Genomic DNA, 19415 nt, shown 5'->3' with positions numbered 1-19415 from the left:
TTTTTTTCTTCTCAGATGATAGCAACCATGATGCTACTCGCACCTGGTTGTCCGGCTTTGGGTCAGTCAGTCTTTGTGTCTTAGCAAGGGTCTGTTTTGAAAACAGCTGCTCATAGCAGTAGGTTGTTGCTTTGCAGCTCAATGATTTCATGCTGTCGGTATCAGAGAACATATTAAACATTAAACTGTGTAGCAAATTATGTTCAGTTCCTTTTGTTTACCTTTCACAGCCTGAAACCTCTCACCAAATGCCTGAAGAAGTTTGCACACTCAGCAGTATATTCAGATGTCATAGCAGGCTTTTGTTCTTGCGGAACAGGAAAATGCACAGTGTATGTACAGTCAAGCCCAAAATTATTCATACCCCTGGCAAATTTTGACTTAAATTTACTTTTATTCAACCCATAGACTCAGACAGTTTGCAAAGGGTATGAATAATTTTGGACATGCCACTTTTTATTCAAATGTAAATAAAAGCTGAGGAATATTTTTTCCACAATGATGCCATTGTCTTACTGTCTTCTGGGAGATGTCCTGTTTCATTTCCAATCAAGAAAAAAACTTGCTGGTTGAATAAAAGTAAATTAAATAAAGTAAAGTAAATTTGCCAGGGGTATGAATAATTTTGGACTTGACTGTAAGTATAAGTTGACAATATTCAGTAAGAATGTTTTGCACCTTTGCAGACATGTTCATCAAAAATTTTCACTTGTCATGGTGAAAAATGTATCTTAAAACATATTTGCTATTACACATGATCAGATTTAGTTAAAGGTACCCTGTGGAGTTTTGTGAATACTCCTTCCTCCGCAGCAAACCAGGAGTGGTGGGCTGCCAGCTGACTCCGGCGCCCACGGACCCAGTTTCTTCTTATCACCATTGGTCAGGTGGTGATCTTCTTGCATGTTGTTAGTGGGGTTTTTTTATGGAGGATACCCCAGGTGAACACAGGGAGAACATGCAAACTCCACACAGAAAGGCCCCTTTCCTCGATAAAGGGCAGCAGGCACTGAAGGCATGGTGAACACGCCCCCAGGGTGCACCCAATCGAACCCGGGACCTTCTAGCTGTGAGGTGACAGTGCTGCCACTATGCCGCCAACTCTAATGCTGTATACAAAAATAATTAAAACATGATGAATTTGACATAAAGAAAAGTGCAGAATAGAAGTGAAGAGCCCGATGATTGTTGACATTCCTGGTTAACTTACCTCAGACAAGCCCGAGGCCTGGCAACAGTATAATTTACTGTCCTGAAGTACTGTGTTCTTTTTCAGAGGGGAAGTGTGAGGAAGAATGTGTGGGTATGCAAATGCAACAGTTTCACCTACCACATTCATATATACTGTAAATGTATGCTGGCCAGACTTTAAATCACAGTCTGATATGGAGCATATCTGAAAAATCTTTAGTATAAACTCCAAAAACACTGGATTGTACAGTTCCCTTAATGCAACTGGACAGTTTTGATGAAACTGACATACTTATCTCACTTGAGGAATTTCTTCAGAGTGGAAAGAGCTCCTCCAGAGCCACAGAAGATATTATATTATTTTCAGCCCCTGAGACTAATAAATTGATTTTGGCACTAGTGGTGGAGTGCCTCTGTATGGTTAGGAGAGCAATGTGGTCTTGGTTAAAATTCATGAGTTTTTGTGGTGCTACTTCCTGCTTTGGAGCTAATTGTTGCTGGTTAACATAAAGTGTAAAAGACAAGGTTGGTGAATAAGTGAACGGAGTGACTGCCATAAGCTCCCTCTCTCGCCCAGAGAAGCATCCTGGATCATGAGCTACTTTACTGGCCAGCCACAGTGTGTCAGAGTGGATGGCCTGGCCCGAGGTTGCGACAAGCAACACCTGCGCAGCTCAGGGAGCTCAGCGTTGAGGAAGCTTAACATCAGGGAGACCACACTGGACTGCCAGAGGACCCGGAGGCCCCCTGTACCAGTATGTATGTATGTATGTATGTATGTATGTACACATATATAATGCTATGGTGTTAATTTCATTATGTACTACATTATATCTCAATATTAATACGGACAACTCCGTACACTTATAACACTGTTATAACTGATATTTATCTTACATTTATCTGTATCTATTCTGTGCTTGTGCTGCTGTGATACTGTAATCTCCCCTCTGAGGAATCAATAAAGGATTATCTGATCGCATCTTAATGAACAATTTATTAAACAAATAAATAAGTGAATAAATATTTTGGTATATAGTTGTTGAGAATTGTTTAAATATGTTGTCTGAACTGGTTGAAGCTGTTTTGCCATTGATCCGGACTTGGAAGGCTCCACTCCACTAATAGTGTATTTGACAGACAGACACACATAAATGTAAGCACTTCTCATGTTTCCAGAAAGTGCTACAAAATTTAAACGTCCATCCGTGTGCACATGCAAATACACACGCTCATATGGACACACAGGGACACAATCAGAGGTTCTTTACTGCCTCTGAAAACAAAACAAACATACTGGATTACAGCCCTTTTCCATTTACCTTCTTGAGTAGATTAATGACTCATAGTTTTCACAGGGAGAACTTGAGCATTACACGCCACCTTGCAGGTACCAACACATCCTTGATTGTTGGGACAGTGTTCAGTCTTTCACTTTCCACTGCTCATTGTCCTTCAGTTCAAGCCTATCAAGTGAGAGCTGACTTTGTGATAACCTGCACAGCAGCCACACTGTATCTTATTTATTCCATCAATTAACTTTACCACTGCTCCCCCTCTCTCTTCTCACATTGTTCCATATGTACACACAGGTATCTGTGCTTAATCAATAGACACAGACAGTGAATGCATCATTTGCTGGCTGCACCTCCTGGGCCGGCTTCATTGCTGTGGTGGGAGTGGTGAAATCTGTTTGGAGAAATTGCTCCTCCCATGTTCACTCTCTCACTTGCTCTCTGCTTTGTTGGGGTACACCAGTCCTGTTCCTGTGGGCCAATCACTCTGTAGTTCTCTCCCACTCACAGCACACTCCCTGATAAATTCTGCTTCTCCCTTCCTTTGCTGCTCCCCCGTTTCCTGCTGTGTGTCTTCATCACTTTTTTAGAACCATTGCACTCCCACTCCTAACTAGGAACTACAAACCAGCTTTTCAAGGTAAGAAACAAACACACCTCCTCTCCTTCTTTTACATGCATTTATCTACCTGTTCACAAATGTTTATGTACCTGTTAACAAAACATTTCTTTACATCACAGAGTAAATTCTCTCATGTGAGTTGATCTGTTGTGTCACATTGTGCTGTGTTGTCATTCTGATTCGCTGTGCATGCATGTGTTTCATTCAACCACTTTGCCATTACTCCTCACCTTTACGAGGACCAGCCCCTGCAAGCAGAGGCAAGAACAGTTGCAAATACTTAGGAGTTATCTAATTCCCAGCTCCACATGGCTGTCTTTAACAAAGAACAAAGTGCTCTATATTGTTCTTTGTTTAGGCCAGTCAAATCAATTGTATGTTATCAAGCACACTGTGAATGCTGCACCAAGTGAAAAAGCGACAGCCTGCAGTGCAGAAGTGTAAATGAATAATGATGCTGAATGGAAATGAAGCATCCTATTGAACTGAACCATTTTCATTTAAGTAGACATATTTATGCTTTGCTCTTATTTTACTTTTCTTGATGCAAAAAAAACTGGGTATAAAAACTGCACTCTAAGTTTAGATGTTACAAACTAGGTTTTTGCACGCACCTAGAGAAAGTTACCTGTCTCTGCTTAGACCACTTGTAGTTATTGTGTCTCCACATTTTGCCAATTTACAGCATCCACTATGTGATGCAATGCAAATTAGAGCTCAGTCTGTACTACCTAAGGTTTATTGAACTAACAACATTTTTTTAGTTCCATTAAAAAGAGAAGCCGAGTTACCTCTGCTGTAGTTACAGTCGAGTGCATGTTCTCCACAAATGTAACTACAGTACCTGAGGGTAGTTATTTGAAACATTTAGTTACTAGTGTGAACTATTTCAATGGGCAGCCACAGGGAGTTACTGGCATTGTTCAAGCAACCTGGAGCCAGTAGGACTCTGATGTTAAAGACTAGACTAATCACCAGCTGGGCAGTGAGGCCAGACATCAATGAGCTCATGTTACTACGTGCTTTTCAAGATGCTTTTTCTTCAAAAACATGCGTTTCTTCAGTGGCTGCAAATGCTTAGGTTCGTCATGAGCATAGCAATTATTTCATGCATTCTAGTAATATAGCTAGTTTGGTACTTGTGTTGCAACACACAGCAACTTGTAAACTGGGAGAAAAATGTTCTGTTCTTATCTTGGCAGCATAGTAGCATATATTTTCATGTCCCAGTTCCATAAATCTATTTAAACTGAACTAGGACCTCTGATTTCCTCAGTTTCTCATAAAATTCTGTCAGAAACTTGACAAAAAAAAATTAATAGTATCCTACAGCAACCTTTTTCCAAGTCGTGGAAGATCTCGGAAAATGAAAATCTCCAGAGCATATCAAAATCAACTATGTCACACATAACGGTTAAGTGTCAAGCAGACTAATGATCACATCTGTCAGAGTCGTGAAACATGCTTGTTGTCATATTCCCAGGTTGTAATCACACCTTGTCCCACAGCTTTGGCTTGGTTGCTTTTGCAGATGTTGCTGTGGTAACTCTAAATACTGTAATTCAAAAGAACAACAAACACTGTCAGTACAGTGTTGTTACAGTCAACAGACAAGGGAGCAGTCAGATAGCTGTAAAGCTGAAAAAAAAAATTCTGAAACTTTAAAGTAAGACAAACACGAGACAGATTTATGGTGCTGCATTACATACAGTCTGATTACATCACCTAAGGCTGAGGCAGCATACAGGGCTGTAATTACAACATCACGATCATTGATGAAGGCACACATGCCGAAAAGACAGCATTATGTGGCAGTTTCAACAGGTTCAAGCCAGGGATGGTTGAATAATGTCTATTGCTGCGTCGTTGTTTCAATGACTTCACAGAGAAACGTATGCTCTTCTCCTCCTCTCCCCATTTTAAAATGAATGTATTCAGTCCTTGCTGTCACATAGCGTGACACTGGTAAGCTTAGCTGTAGTTTTAAATAGAGATTGTCTTCCACCTTCTGCACATGCCAGTAATAACACACACAGTTACCAAAGTGAGGTATAAATAGCAGCTCATGAAAATCAAATAACCCAGAAATTAGAATGAAAAAAGGAGAGCACTCAAGGGTGTGTGTGTGTGTGTGTGTGTGCTGCGGGACGAAGAGCTGCGTTTCATGTTACTGATTGTGTTACTGTTTGCGTGACCTGTAATTGCAACCATACTGCACTCCCATATGACTACATGAGAAGTGCATGTGTGACTCTGGTGTAAGAACAACAGTCTGGTGTGTGTATGGTTTTCCTCCATTAAAGCACACATGGTGTCTCTGCAGCTTGGCATAAACTGGGTTTCTTCCAGTGTTTTAGTGTTAGTTCTTCGTGACATGCAGGTTTCCCTGTCCAGTGGGTTTGTGTTGTATTGTATGATATTGAAATGTAGCAGTAGTTTTATGCTGGCTGTTGTAATTTCACTCTCCACCATTACACTCTACTTCCTCCGTTAAAGCCTGAACAAGTTCTGCCAATCAATGTTTTGAATTAGGTGGATACATATTTCACAAATAAGGTTATCATCATTGCATTTAAGTCCAACTGCAGATTCACTTTGAGTTCATGTGAACAACATGAGCAAAACCTTTGAGAATCTGAGGATGAATATGCAGACTTTTCACGAGACAGCAGCATTTGTCCTTGCTGGCCGCTCTGTTCTTCCAGCCTGTGTTCTTGCTGACTGGCAGGTCCTCAAAAGCTGTTAACGCTTAATGTTGCCAGGAACTCCCAAAACTCTCATAAATCACTCCTCAAAATCCTCACTTCACTTCCTCCAAAGAATCCTAAGCTGACAGAAGCCTGTCTTCACCTTTGTGGATCATAAAAAACAACAGAATCTCATTTCATGTTATGGCTGTGCACATTCGCTGTAGACGTGGTAAGGTAATCTTATGGGATTTAATCATCTCACTGTAAGCATTTTAACGAAAAGAATAATCTCACACAGCCATGATTTTCAGCACTTTACCCTCTGACTTTGTTTCCTTTTACTGTATATGTGTTTGTTAAACCCTGTGGTATAACTTAGTCCATCTATTCTATTAATGCTGCCAACATCTTTTTCCTGTTTAAAGTAAATAAAATGTACTATTATTGCTCATCATCACTTTTCAGACCTCTCTACCTGCCATCCTGCCATTTTAGAGCTGAAATGCTTTTAGTGAGAACCACACTTCTCCCCCCCCCCCCCCTTGCCAACAGGAAATGGCTTCCAAACGGCAAATGGGCTACAAGTGTTGCATAGCAGGAGTGCTGCTTCTCCTCTTGGCCAGCATTGCTGCGCTTGTTGCCGTTATCGTCATCCAGGACACCTGGAAGTCTAAAGAGTACACCTTAGAGGTGAACACATGCACACACAAATACCCCAAGACGCACACACAAGCTTGTGGGAAAAACCTGTTTGGCTGTAGATCTTCTGAAAACACATGTATATGCAGAGAGAGCAACTGTATACAAACACATACTCCCACGCACTGCCAGATGTAATCCAGATGTCAGGGTCAAGGTAAGAGGTTTTCTAATCAGTCAGCCTGGTGATGGATGACGGTCTGGATGGACCATGTGGTTGCAGCAGCATCTCTGTACTTGCATTAAAATGAAATATTTGACCCAGTAACTTTTTTTTTTTTTTTTTTGCCTTTCTCCTCCTCTTCAGTATGGCATAGTGATAGACTCAGGTTCATCTCGCTCCAATGTGTACCTGTACGAGTGGCCGGGGGAGAAGGAGAATGAAACAGGAGTGGTGACTGAGATAAGGAACTGCAGAGTTGCTGGTGAGTCATTGTCTCAAAAACAAGACGAGCACATTGCAGCTTTTATATTTCCAAGAACTGAGTTTAAAAAAAATGCTTGAAAAGATTATAAAGTGAAATTTTAGAAGCACTGTCTGGAAGAGAAAAATGAAAGCCAAAGCTTACTGAGCATTTTTTCAGCTGACCAAGTTAAGGTGTTACAAAGGCATTAACTCAGACATATCACTTGACATGTTAGTGCCTTCACTTGAGAATCTGATTTTAGCTTGGCCTCGTGCCCACAGGTAAGGGTATCTCAGAGATGAAAGTTGACCCTCAGAAGGATGAAGAATCATGGAAAGGGTTCCAAGTCTGCATGGATGACATCATCAAAGCTGTCCCTGCTGAAAAACGAAAAACCACACCTCTCTTTCTGGGAGCTACTGCTGGAATGAGACTGCTACAGTAAGAAAGTGTCAAAATTATTTTCTCACTATTAATAATCATGTATGGCAGAATGACAGGAAGGAATTCAACCCTGTGCATGCATCACGTGGTGGCCACCAGGTATGAAAACGTGTTTAGACTGCTGGCTGGTGTAATAGTAATGCTGGGAAGTGCAAATATTGGGTCTTCGTACAGGAGTGGATAGTTACATGAGATCCTTAGCATTGAGACTGGCAGCAAGGAAAAACAGCCAGCTGTGACTCTCTCAAAGTTAAAGTGGATGATGGGCTACGATTTTTATTACCTCTGAACAGAGCCAAGCTAACCGTTTCCTCTTGCTTTCAGTCTGTATATCAAGCTACGCTAACTGCCTTCTGGATAGCTCTATAGCTTAAAAAAGTGCATTTTCTTGTCTTTTTATGACACTTCCAATTCCATTTTCCACTGCTGCTGATTGCACTTATTTCCAGAAAGATCTAGAATTTGTTTCTTTTTCTGTTTTGCTGTAAGTGAGATGAATGAAAACAGGTCCAATGAAATCATGGAGAGTCTGACAGAATATCTCAGTTCTTTGCCTTTCGACTTCCAAAACGCTTCCATCATTAGTGGTCAACAAGAAGGGCTGTACGGGTGGGTCACTGTCAACTACCTGATGGGGAACTTCCTAGAGGTAAGACACTGCCATTCATGCATCTGGTCTGTAGGTCAAGGTGTTTGTATCACCTTAACAAAAGAAAAAAAAACCCAAACAATTCAGCTCCACAAACATGGCTCTCACATGGTTTCTTTTTTCCTTTCTGGCTGCAGAAAAACCTGTGGAACTACTACATACGCCCAGATGGGGCAAAGACTGTCGGTTCCATGGACCTTGGTGGAGCATCAACCCAAATAGCTTTTGCGGTCCAGGATGATCTCAGGGGGCCGGACTACCTGCACGTCAAACTGTATGGTTATCCTTACAATGTCTACACACACAGTTTCCTCTGCTATGGCAAAAATGAGGCTGAGAAGAGGATTCTGGATAAAGTGATCCAGGTATGCAGCTTTTCTTTTTGCTTTTACGTGTAAGTGCAGAGAACATGGGGTCTATCACTGAAAGTCATATCTCCAGGGTGCCGTAAGGGTGTTTTTTTTCTGAGCTTGCTCCCTGTGCGGTACATGTTCCTGTGCTCATATTTAAGTGCTTATGTGTGGCGTATGCAGCTGTGGCAAAGTGTGCTTTTATCATATACATGTGCAGACTAAAAAGCCATTAATGCCCAGTTAAGAATTGATTAGTGAGTTTCTAACTGGCAAAGGGAGACCACTCAAGAATGCATTATGTCATAAAGAATATTGATCGGATTGTGAATGTCATCAAGCTAGTCTGTGAGAAATGCATTTCTGGCAGCTTACGGATAAACTAATGCAGCAGGGTCTTGGTATAAACTTTAAAGTTTGTATTTACATCAGGATATGTGTGTGTGATAATGTGTAATTACTGTAAACAAGTCATGATTTATACATATACAGATGATGTCTGTAAATGCTTCAGTAATACTGTCCAAACTCTTCCCTCTTATCTCATCGTCTCATGTCTCTTCCTGTTCTTCTCTTTCTTCCTCTTTTTATTTCCTGCTCATCCTGCATTGCTTCTTCTGACCTTTTTCTCCACCTCTTAACATTCTAGGAATCATCTGACCCAGTCCACATCATTAACCCCTGCTACCCCGAAGGTTTCAACATCACCATGAAAGCCTCGTCCATTTATGACTCAGAGTGCACAAAGAAACCCAAAGGCTTCAATCCAGATCAAGAACTCTTCATGGTGGGAGGCGCCGACTCAGACAAGTGCGGGAGCATAGTCAGGTCCATATTTGATTTCAAGACGTGTTCGTCACCTCAGTGTTCCTTTAATGGCGTCGAGCAGCCACCCGTCACTGGAGATTTTATGGTAACACACAGTGTAAATAAAACACATCCAAGAAGGTAGAAAAAACTGCTATAATGTGTGTTTCATACTGTTTCTGCCAGGCATATGCAGGATTCTTCTACACTGCTAGGGCACTGCTGGTGAACAGCACGGCGGATCTCGATCAATTCAAGGCAGCAATTAGGAAATTCTGCCACACACACTGGACAGTGGTAAGTTCTTGTTTCATCTTAATTTTGATTAAATGTTGATATTTTGTTATTCTCATTCAGTTTCATTCACCTATATCATTCTTCCTGATCACAGGCTGCGCTCTGATCTTTGTGTCTCTTCCTTTCAGCTAAGGGAAGAAAAGACATGGATCTCTTCCAAGTACCTCAGGACATACTGTTTTGCAGCTCACTATGTCTTCATTTTGCTGGCAGATGGATACAAGTTTGACGAAGAGACCTGGCAAAACATTAACTTTGAAAAAGAGGTTGGTTGAACAAAAACACAGTTGTCACCAAGACACTTCTTCTGTCTTCTGTCTGCTGTCCTTCACACAGCTATGAAGCAGAAATTGATAATGCAGCCATCAGCAAATGTCTCTCCCAGTTTGATGAGAGTTGCTGTGCTTTAACAGTCTCATGTTCAGGCATTTAGAAGCGTTTAAGACACAAAAGTGTGAATGAGGCCACCCATTGTGCCCCATTATTGATGGCATACATGCGAATCATTTGCACTCAAAAGGTTGAGGCCAGAGTGAAAGGCAGGCAATGTATTGCTCCAGGATGCCCTCAGGACATGGAGCATATCCCACAATGGAACTCCCTCAACAGAGGGGGATTCCCTCTGACTGTCACACAGCCTGTCGCTCATGATTCATGAAGATAGTAGCTATTAAAAAGGCGGACATTACAGCCGCAGTGTCCAAATTGCATGGCAGTTACCCTTTAGACTTGATCCCAAAAAGTTCCTCAACTGCTGGCGATGCTCACAATTTCCACTCAACAAGAGTGTTAGTGTGCTGTGTACAACGTTTAGTGCCTTTGGGATGTCTGGGAGTCCGTAGGTCCTTCAGAGGAAGTTATAAAACAGACACACTTAGGTTTTTTTCAGGGGTGTTCTCTGGGTGTTATGACGCATCTTTTGCCCTGGAACTGTAATTATGCAATTTGATGACAGGACTGTTTATGTTTTCAGCTTCTCTGGAAGTGATGTGTTGTCTGAGTGGAAGCAAAATACTGTGTACAGCATGCCAATTCAAAGTGACAACATGGAACTTCTCTTCTCTTCTCTTCTCTTCTCTTCTCTTCTCTTCTCTTCTCTTCTCTTCTCTTCTCTTCTCTTCTCTTCTCTTCTCTTCTCTTCTCTTCTCTTCAGGTAAAGGGAACCAGCATAGGTTGGAGTTTGGGCTACATGCTGAGTGTGTCCAACATGATCCCGTCTGAAGTGAAAGAAATCCCGCCAATGACAAACCCCGTCTTTGCCGGCCTTATATTTCTGTTTTCAGCTCTAACCATTGTAACTGTCGTCCTAGTTTTCATCATCCTCGTTCGCGCCTGCTACTGACAGTGCAAGTTACAAAGGGAATGATCTGTCATTGTAAGGCTTGGAGCCTGCTGTAATCCTGTAAGCAGCACTGCAGTAGCATGTAGCAGGACACTTAAAAGTTGAAAGTTACTAATGAAAATGTTCAGTTCTTTTTGTTGTTTTTTTCAGCCTGAGCCAGTTACTGCCTTCTTTTTCACTTATTAGAGTTTGTAAAAACTCCTCCTCTCTCTGTGTATCCTGCTAGTGTCTCTTGAGCTACTGTAGCTTCACATGAGAGTGTTTTTAAAGAGTAGAGAGAGTAGTTTTAAAAAAAAAAATTAAGAACACTTTTCTTTTTTTACTTTTGTACCTCAGGGAAACAAAGATTTAAATAATGGGATCTTTTCAGTTTACAGTAGTTTACATGCACATTATGCAACGTTAAAATGAAATTGTATTTGGGCTCACATACACACATGGACCCTCAGAAAAAGCAATGATCTGTTCATTAATGATTGTTTTTCTCTTTTTTCTGTATTCTACATGTAATCAAACTGAATGGATCTGCACTTTGCGACAATTTTATTGCAGTTTTTTTAATGCAATGTTTTTTATTGTAGTGTGCAATATGACATTTTTTTCATTATGATTTTTGCAAACTACATACATGTTACATTAAGTCATTTTTTACGGCATATTTGCAAACAATTAATAGTTTTAAATGCAAGATCATCTTTATTTTCTGAGTTTCAGACAGCAGCTAACTGGTCACAGCATTTTTTAGTCCTACAGCAGGTCCAAGTGTGTTTATTCCCATTAAATACATCATATCTGAGTACAAAGTGTCGCAGGGAAGGTTTTCATTCTGTGCTTGAGAGAACAAGTACTGTCGGATAAATATTTAGTAACTGGTTAAATTAGAGGTGGAGGTCTAAGATTAAAAGTACATATTTAGAATTAAATATGATGTTGAAGATAAGTCCTGTCAACACCAACCATCCACACACTTCCAGTTTTCAGTGCCATCCATGGTTGTGTGTTGTTTATATGTTATGAAAGATGTCTGTCTGGAGTTTACAGATTTTCATGTTCTTTTCTTTGGGCAGAGACAGAACAATGAATCTGACTGACTGTCTGAGCTGTGCTTGATAAATACATTAAGAACATTAATGGGCAGGCGACTGGCAGATTTCTTAAGATTAGACTTCCTCCTGTTGTTGCACTGTCCTTGTTATTGTTTAATGAGTTTATTCGAGGAACAGGCATTACAGAACATTCAGTTCCACAGTGAAAGAAGAGATATCCAGCATCATTTCTGATTTATTTCTGGAATAACAATGTGTGTGTGTGTGTGTGTGTGTGTGTGTGTGTGTGTGTGTGTGTGTGTGTGTTTTTTCTTTTACATTCTGTATACACAGTAGCTTACTTGGTAGCTTTTTCCATAATGTTGTTGTCTTTGCGCTGGAGCTGAATTATGTGAATTGTGCATGATTCTCATGTGATGTGCTAGAAATGATTTGATAATAAGTCTCTCTCTATTCAGTATATAATAAACATATCTACTAACTGTTCCTTTTGTGGCTGTTGTATGAGACAGAGGCGACCGTGTTGCATCATAACATACCTTTTTGGTGTAATTACCTGAGCTCAGTATGTGACTTCATTTAACACTGAATACTTAGGTTCTTCTCCAGATTTAACTTCTGAATTAACAGAAGAGACATTAAAGTAAAACTTGCTTCAATCTAAACACCTCTGCTGGTGACCCATGACAAACAAAAAGGAAAATCAAACACATGCAGCTCCTTGTCTTAAATCTCATACTGTGTGCTACAGTGCTCTCTAGTGGCACTGCGCTGCACCTGCACAACACACAAGATGAGTATTGGCTGTTTGAAATATTTTTTATTGAAAGATTTGTCTAAAAAGAAACCAAAAAGAAAAGAGACATTTGAAACTACAGCAATATCCACTGGTTCTACAGACACTCTCAGAATCACAATTTGAAAGACATGGGAGGCATGTGACCAAGCAAATAAAAAAATAGCATCATCAAAGTTATTTCTGTTGCATCTTCTTTTACACACCTGTACAAAAAAAGATCTCATAAATATTACTTTTGTTCTCGCTTTCTCTACTTTCTCTCTTCTTTCCATAATTTATTTTCCCATAGAGGTTTGTATCTGCTTGATTTTGGTTCTGTGTGTCCGTCTGTTCCTCCGTCAGGTAGGATGGGGCTTCGAGGGTGTGACCTCAGAGCCAGTGTCAGCCAGTTTAAGTCCACAGAGTATTTTCTTTGCTGTTTTTTTTTGTTCTCAACTGCTCTCTTACTCCATACAAATAATGCAGATTTTAATTTCCAGATTGTATCTAAGAAGAGAGTCGCATGTTTTTGTTTTTCAAGGGCTGCAACCAGGAACAGGAACTTCTTTCACTTGAACAAGACATATAGGATGAAGCCCGGGAGAACATTTAATTGTTTTCATCGTGGCTTAAAATGGTCAAATGCTGTCATTCTGGAGGTGCCCCTCTCCCACACCCACCCGACACAAGACAACCTAAATCCTCAGTAATGAAAAGTATTTAGCAGCTCACATCAAAATCGATTCTCAAAAAAGACCAAAAAAAAAGGCAACACAAAAAAGAAAAGAGAAGACAAAATATCTCTCCTTTAAGAATGTACATAAGCTGAAATGATTTCGTTCAACTGAAAATGCCCGTTCCTCCAACAGAGATCATCGGCCTGCTCACATTTTAAATGGCTTGTGTTTGGCAAGACAGCGGCGTAAAACAGTTTGTTGTATGCACTGAGACTGTGCATTTCAAAATAATGGCATGTAGAGCATTCTGGCTAGCGGCTATCATGACTTACAGCATGTCAGTGTCTGCGTTTAGGATCTCAGATTGGTCAATGCAGCCTGAAGAGGGTGTATGCACAAGTTCACACCAATGTTCCACAGGATGTAATGCATTTCAGCCTCTTTAGTGGACAATTTATTCCCAAAAATCCCAATAATATACCTACCTCCTCCACTTTCCACAGGGTGTCTGGTCTCTTGACAGATGCTGCGGTGCCACTTTGGATCATCACCACATTTGATCATGTGACAAACAAAGCATCTCAGAGCACGCTCTTCTGCTTGAGGCAGTTGTGTTAAAGACCTACTGCATGTTCTCAGTCACTGGCAAAATCATCGCACACACCAACAGCATAACAAGCAAGAAAAATCTGCTTCAGAGGTGAAAAATAAAGAAAAAGCAACATAAGGAAGATCTCTTCACTACCTAGTTTCTTCATCTTTGGTATAAAATATGCCACCTGTAGGCTGCTTTTGTTCAACAGTTAAGAACGACTCGAGAAACTGTCAACAGTTTTACTAAAACTATTGCTTTTTGCACATTTAAAAATCCTAGAATTCTTTTCCGTCTTTTGTCAAAGTCAGAAATGTTGCTTGTTTTTTGTTTTTTTTTACTTTTCTTTTTGCAGTGAGACAAGGAAAGCAGGCAAAGCAAAAACATTGTGATGCTCAAAAGACTGCAATCAAACCCCCCAAAAAACAAAAATACAAATGTGATGGACAAACTCAACTTTTATCCCGTGGTTAAACATAACTGCATTTTCCAGGAAGCAGCGGAATGAGCCTTCCCACAGATTTTTTTTTTTCCTACCGACCAACATCAGCTGCACTGCACCACATAATTTAAAATCATTGTCATACAAATACAACCTTATTTTTTATCCTGTACAGATAGCTTTGTAGATTTCATCGGAACTCTCTGAGAACCGCTCAAATCATTCAACCACTCAGTCTCTTTTTTTTTAATAATTCAACACTATGGAAACTTTTTTCCCAAAGTTTGAGAAAATTAAGGCAATAAAGATTTACGAAAACATTGATATTCTAGAAAACTACTCAAATAATAAAAAGAATGAAAATAATGTAGCTTAATATCAAAGGAAGACAATCTGTTTTTTTTTTCCTAGACTTTGCTTCCCTCTGTTTTTTTTTTTTTAATAAAAAAAGTCTGAAAATCTACCTGCACATTCAAATGTTCTTTTTTTCTGTACAGCTTGTTGGTTGAGTTTACATTTCAGTCTATGTCTTCTTTGTTTCCTTTGGAGGCAAAAGTCCAGTCTCACAGTGAGAAATGATAAACTCAAAGTTGCGGACTGTGTTTGATTTCATTGTCCTCGAGTTCAGCAAACCTTTTCTTGGTTCAACCAGGTAAGAAATATAATTGATTTTTTTTTCTTCATTTTGTCATTTATTTGGTGCCTGTGCACAGTGGAAGCATTCTCCCCTCAGTGTTGCCCGTGTCACCTCTTTTTTCTCTCTCCACCGTTTCATTTTGATTCTCTCTGTGTCTCCAGCGTCTCAGTGCAGTCCTTCTGAAGGCAATGCAGCAATGATCCCTACCAATCTTGTTATCTAAAGGAGACAGAAAAACAAGTCAGTGAAAAAAGAGGCACTGAGGAAACTGTTGCTGTCTCTAAAGCAGACACAACATTCTTTGTGTGGCCGCTGTGTGTACAGGAAACCACCAGCAGCTTATCTAGGAGGCAGAAAAACAAGACGAATAAAAAAGATAAAAATGGGCAGGGAACGTTTTACAAGCAAAAGTTGACATGAGTCTCTGAACAAAATAACCAGAAATTGGCTTAATATTTTGTCGGTGCAACAAGTACATGCTGTAGTCTATATGTGCTGGTCTATTCCATCATCATGCATGGTGTTGGGGACCAGCCAGGTCCCACTGCTTCCAGTCCTCCGCTCTTCTATTCCTTTAAGAACCATGAAGGGTTTACTTGGACAAACATACTGTGTATGTTAAGAAGTGAAACCTCCGGTAATAAGGTATCCCGCGGTATCTAAAAATAGCAACGGTATCAGTTTCATTACCGTCATTAAAAAAATGCTGTACATATAGGTCTATAGGGGTCTAACATAATTGTAGCATCGTCATAACAAAAATGAAGTCCACTCCGTTCAATGCATCTGGTTTAATTTTTACTCGAGAAAAAGGTGACTGTGCAAAATTACATGCTAAAAAAATGAACCAGAGCAGTTTTACAGATGTTTTAACACAGGTATGTCCAGGCGCTCATATGGGCGCGTCTGGACAGAGTACCGTTATCTCGTCCAAGCATACAGAGAAACTCCTCTGTTGAAAACGCTTTTTCAGCCCTTTTCTGCTTGCTATTGTTCTTAGCTCTCATAAAAGGACGAAATGCAAATAAAACGGTAAAATAACACTTCGGGCTGCCCAGCAGAGTCCTCTGTGAGCGCTCTACTAATTAATGAGACGGAGCGGTGAAACTAACTGCGTGGTTACGCCGGTCAATAGCTCAGCGACCCACCCATATTCACCATAGAAACACCAATGACGATCCAGCAGGAAGTAACCCCAGAGATAGGTTATTGCATGAAGAGCGCTCCCTCCACTCTAGAAACCTCCTCCTTTTTATGTAAACAAGCAGGACCTTCGTGATTCATCTCAAACTAACACAGAGTCATAGGAGGAGACATTAGCAGCGTTTTTTTCGGGCTGGTATATAACTTTTGACCACAAAACAGCAAAGGTAAAACATACTTTATGATTTAGCGAAGTTTTTTTTTCTGGTACTCTTTGGCTGCTAACTTGCCGACTTTTCGTCGCACAGTGTGGAGGCACACATCCTCGTGGTCATCAGACTGTTTTCATATGAAGTGGTAAAATCAGCAGATGCAGTGCTATTGACGTGCGCTCGTGTTTGTTGTTAAATGCGCATATAATTTCGTGGGGTATGAATTATGTTTCGTTTAGGTGACAATGCTTGGTAGAGGCTTTTAACTGAGTTTCTCCCCGTCATTCTGGTATGCTACAAGTTAGGACTGGTGCTTCTTCACGTGAGCATTGACCGTCTGAAGTGTGCGCATGTCACGCTGCCCTGCAAAGTGATTTTTAATTAGTCACGGTAATACCATATACCCCAGGAAAATGTGGGGAAAATTTGACGGTAACAAAATTTGAATACCGCCCAACTCTACTGTCAAAATCCTACACTGGGATTCATCCACCTCTCTGCTTGGCTTCCACTTTCAACAGAACTGCCACCACTGATTCCATCAATTTAAAACGGTGGAAGAAAACCTGAAAAAACTTGACAGTGCTACTCAAGGGTAATACAACAATATCTCTGTACCGGCTGCACACCAGCACAAAAACACACTTCTATTTACAACACTCACTTAGACTGCTGGTAAGAGTAGGCTGTGGCATGATCTCCTGTATTCTCCACTGATAAAGGCTGCTGCCCGCTGGCGTCCTGCGAGGAGGGGGCGGCTGTCTGTGGAGGAGGGTCTGTCACCACGCCCTGACACCAGAAACACAGTCAGTGTTTGTTAGTTTTCACCCTGTCATCCTCAGACAAGTAAGGTGAACTAAGGACTCTTTGTCCCACAAAGTACTGAAAAATAGTTCACAGAGAACATCCAAAAAGTTTAGCAAAGACAAAAATTCACATATCGAATAAAAGTGAAAGGTTCAACTTCTTCCGGCAGACTCGGTTTTAATTTCTGGTGCTCATTTTAGAGTTCCATAATAGTTCCTCTGGCCTTTGGAGAACGAGTACAATTAGTGACAATGTTTCACCCTGGATCTCACAGAAACACAATGTGATTCTGCAGTGCGACCATTATCAACTACAGCATCATTTACTAGCATCTAATTTATCTGAGAGGCACAATACGAGAGACTATTCAAGTCAATATTCAAGCCAGGTCAGCCCTGTAATGCCTGTGTATGGGCTGCTGTATGATGCTGGAGAAACCAGAAAAAAAGTCAACTGCTTTTTGTCCTTACTTCCACTGTGATGGCAGAGGCAGGCACTGCAGTGTACTGGGGAATGTAGGTTCCTTGCATAGGAGCAGCGGCTGCAGCAGGCATGTACTGCAGGGAGGAGGACGGGCAAAGACAGTATCACAATATAGGCACAAACAATATGTCCTCTAGGATGTCTGGGCTAAAAGTACTGTCTGACATTCCCCGAGACATTTCACAATACAGTACATCATTTGTTTGGTCCCAGGGTCACTGCAGACTTCAGATGTGTTGCAAACAGAGAAAGGCAGTTTCTGCCGTGAGGTCATTTCAATTACAGCTGAAATATCTATGGACTAATTATGTGATATACATTACAACTCCAAAGATGAACACAGATGCATGCATGCACAGCAAGATGGTTTGAAAGAGGTAAAAGCTGAGACTCACGGTGCCTGAAGTGCCCAGAGACAGGTGGTTCATCTGCTGGGTGAGAGGAGCCATTACACTGGAGGGGTGAAGAGACAAACTGGGCTCTATGGCCGCGGCTGGGGTGATCACAGCACCCTGAGGCAGGAAGGAAGGACACATGAGCAGCCGGGTTAGAAACACTGTTGTACAATGTCAACAAGCTGTTATATGAAACGAAACAAAAAACACTTCATGAAGTTCAGCTAAACAGAAATGAGATGAGATGAAGGAGCGAGACTTGTGGGTAAAGAGTGAGGGATGGATAAGAGGCATGTGTAGGGGAGCAGTTTTTGGAAATCCCCTTATTTTCTTTCTTGCCGTAAGTTACATGAGATGCTCTTTTCTCTAAACACTAAATATCAAACTACAGCAAAGACAAAATTATCTGAGCTTAGCCTAAAGACTCTAAACACTAAACCTCACTAATACGTTGGCTTTTTTTGTTTAAATTGTACTAAAACTTGTGGTTTATGGAGGATTATGCGCTGAACTATTTTGTGGTCATGATCCACTGTCCAAGTGGATCCAGATTACTACACAAACGAGCTACAACATGTTACTTTGTGAGCTATGGAGGTGCTGATAGGCAGACAGAGCCAGGCTAGCTGTTTCTCCCCTGCTTCTGGTCTCTCATGGCTGTTGCTTCATATTTACAGAACACAGGAATGGTTTAAATCTTCTCATCCAACTTCCAGCTAGAAAGCAAATTTGAGTATTTCCATATGTCACTTGATGTGTTTCCTACAAAAAGGTGGTTTTTTTTCATGCTACCAGCCTAAATAAGAGCTTTTTTTTTAAGACATGCAGCCACAGTAGAAATACTTCAGTAGTAGAAAGACTTCCAACCCAGTTAAGTTTGATGACTGCAAATGGGTTGACTTTGTACATGGCAATGCAGCCAGTCAGCCGGCTTTCCAGGCAGGCTTGACAGAGCATGCCTCTGAATGGAGGAGAAAGGCTTTTACTGTAAATCTCTTCAATGTGATGGGCTTTGATGCCTCCTAACACCTTGATGCGCTGAGCTCTACATTTCCAGCACAGCTCTGCTTCAGCCTCAACAGCTCTGTATAGATTTAATAGGAGTCTCCTCGCACTGTGTGCTGAGATGCCTGGCAACATCCCTGCAGAAGTAAACACCATTCATTTGTGATAGCTGTTTAACTACACTTCCCATGAGCACAGACAGCATCAGTGGATAGGTGTCGGCATCGCTCCGGAGAGCAGTCAGCGCTTCTGTAGCTGCACGTCGAGACAGGATGTTAGAGGAAGGCGGGTATTAGATTTAGGTGTTTTAGGCACCAGCTCAGCTGCGTGGCAGTCGTCTTAACAGCTCTGTATCCGTAGGGTTTCATAGGGAGGCTTGCAACAACACAAGCACACGTAGGTAAG

At 41.0% G+C, this 19415-nt stretch overlaps 2 protein-coding genes across 2 annotated transcripts in view; one reads left to right on the top strand and one right to left on the bottom strand.

Annotated features, from left to right (window-relative positions):
- The first annotated feature begins 2994 nt into the window (after positions 1-2994).
- On the top strand, positions 2995-10878 carry entpd3 (ectonucleoside triphosphate diphosphohydrolase 3). The gene is made up of 10 exons (XM_070966904.1): positions 2995-3126; positions 6351-6474; positions 6788-6922; positions 7186-7345; positions 7838-7997; positions 8135-8362; positions 8997-9260; positions 9341-9451; positions 9580-9717; positions 10605-10878. Exons 2-10 carry the CDS (start codon positions 6354-6356, stop codon positions 10791-10793), a joined length of 1506 nt encoding a protein of 501 aa, XP_070823005.1. The 5' UTR covers positions 2995-3126; positions 6351-6353; the 3' UTR covers positions 10794-10878.
- Positions 10879-12639: 1761 nt separating this feature from the next.
- LOC139333496 (RNA-binding motif, single-stranded-interacting protein 3-like) overlaps positions 12640-19415 on the bottom strand; it is a 134895-nt gene continuing 128119 nt past the window's right edge. Inside the window, exons 11-14 of the mRNA XM_070965953.1 lie at positions 18006-18122; positions 17598-17684; positions 16985-17109; positions 12640-15184 (exon numbers count right to left, since the gene is read on the bottom strand). Coding sequence (XP_070822054.1) covers positions 15181-15184; positions 16985-17109; positions 17598-17684; positions 18006-18122 — 333 coding nt within the window. The 3' untranslated portion in view covers positions 12640-15180. The remainder of the gene's footprint in view (positions 15185-16984; positions 17110-17597; positions 17685-18005; positions 18123-19415) is intronic.

Source organism: Chaetodon trifascialis, chromosome 7 (assembly GCF_039877785.1).
Source record: "Chaetodon trifascialis isolate fChaTrf1 chromosome 7, fChaTrf1.hap1, whole genome shotgun sequence".
NCBI classification, from domain to species: Eukaryota; Metazoa; Chordata; class Actinopteri; order Chaetodontiformes; family Chaetodontidae; genus Chaetodon; species Chaetodon trifascialis.
This window is presented reverse-complemented; position numbering and strand designations above follow the sequence as displayed.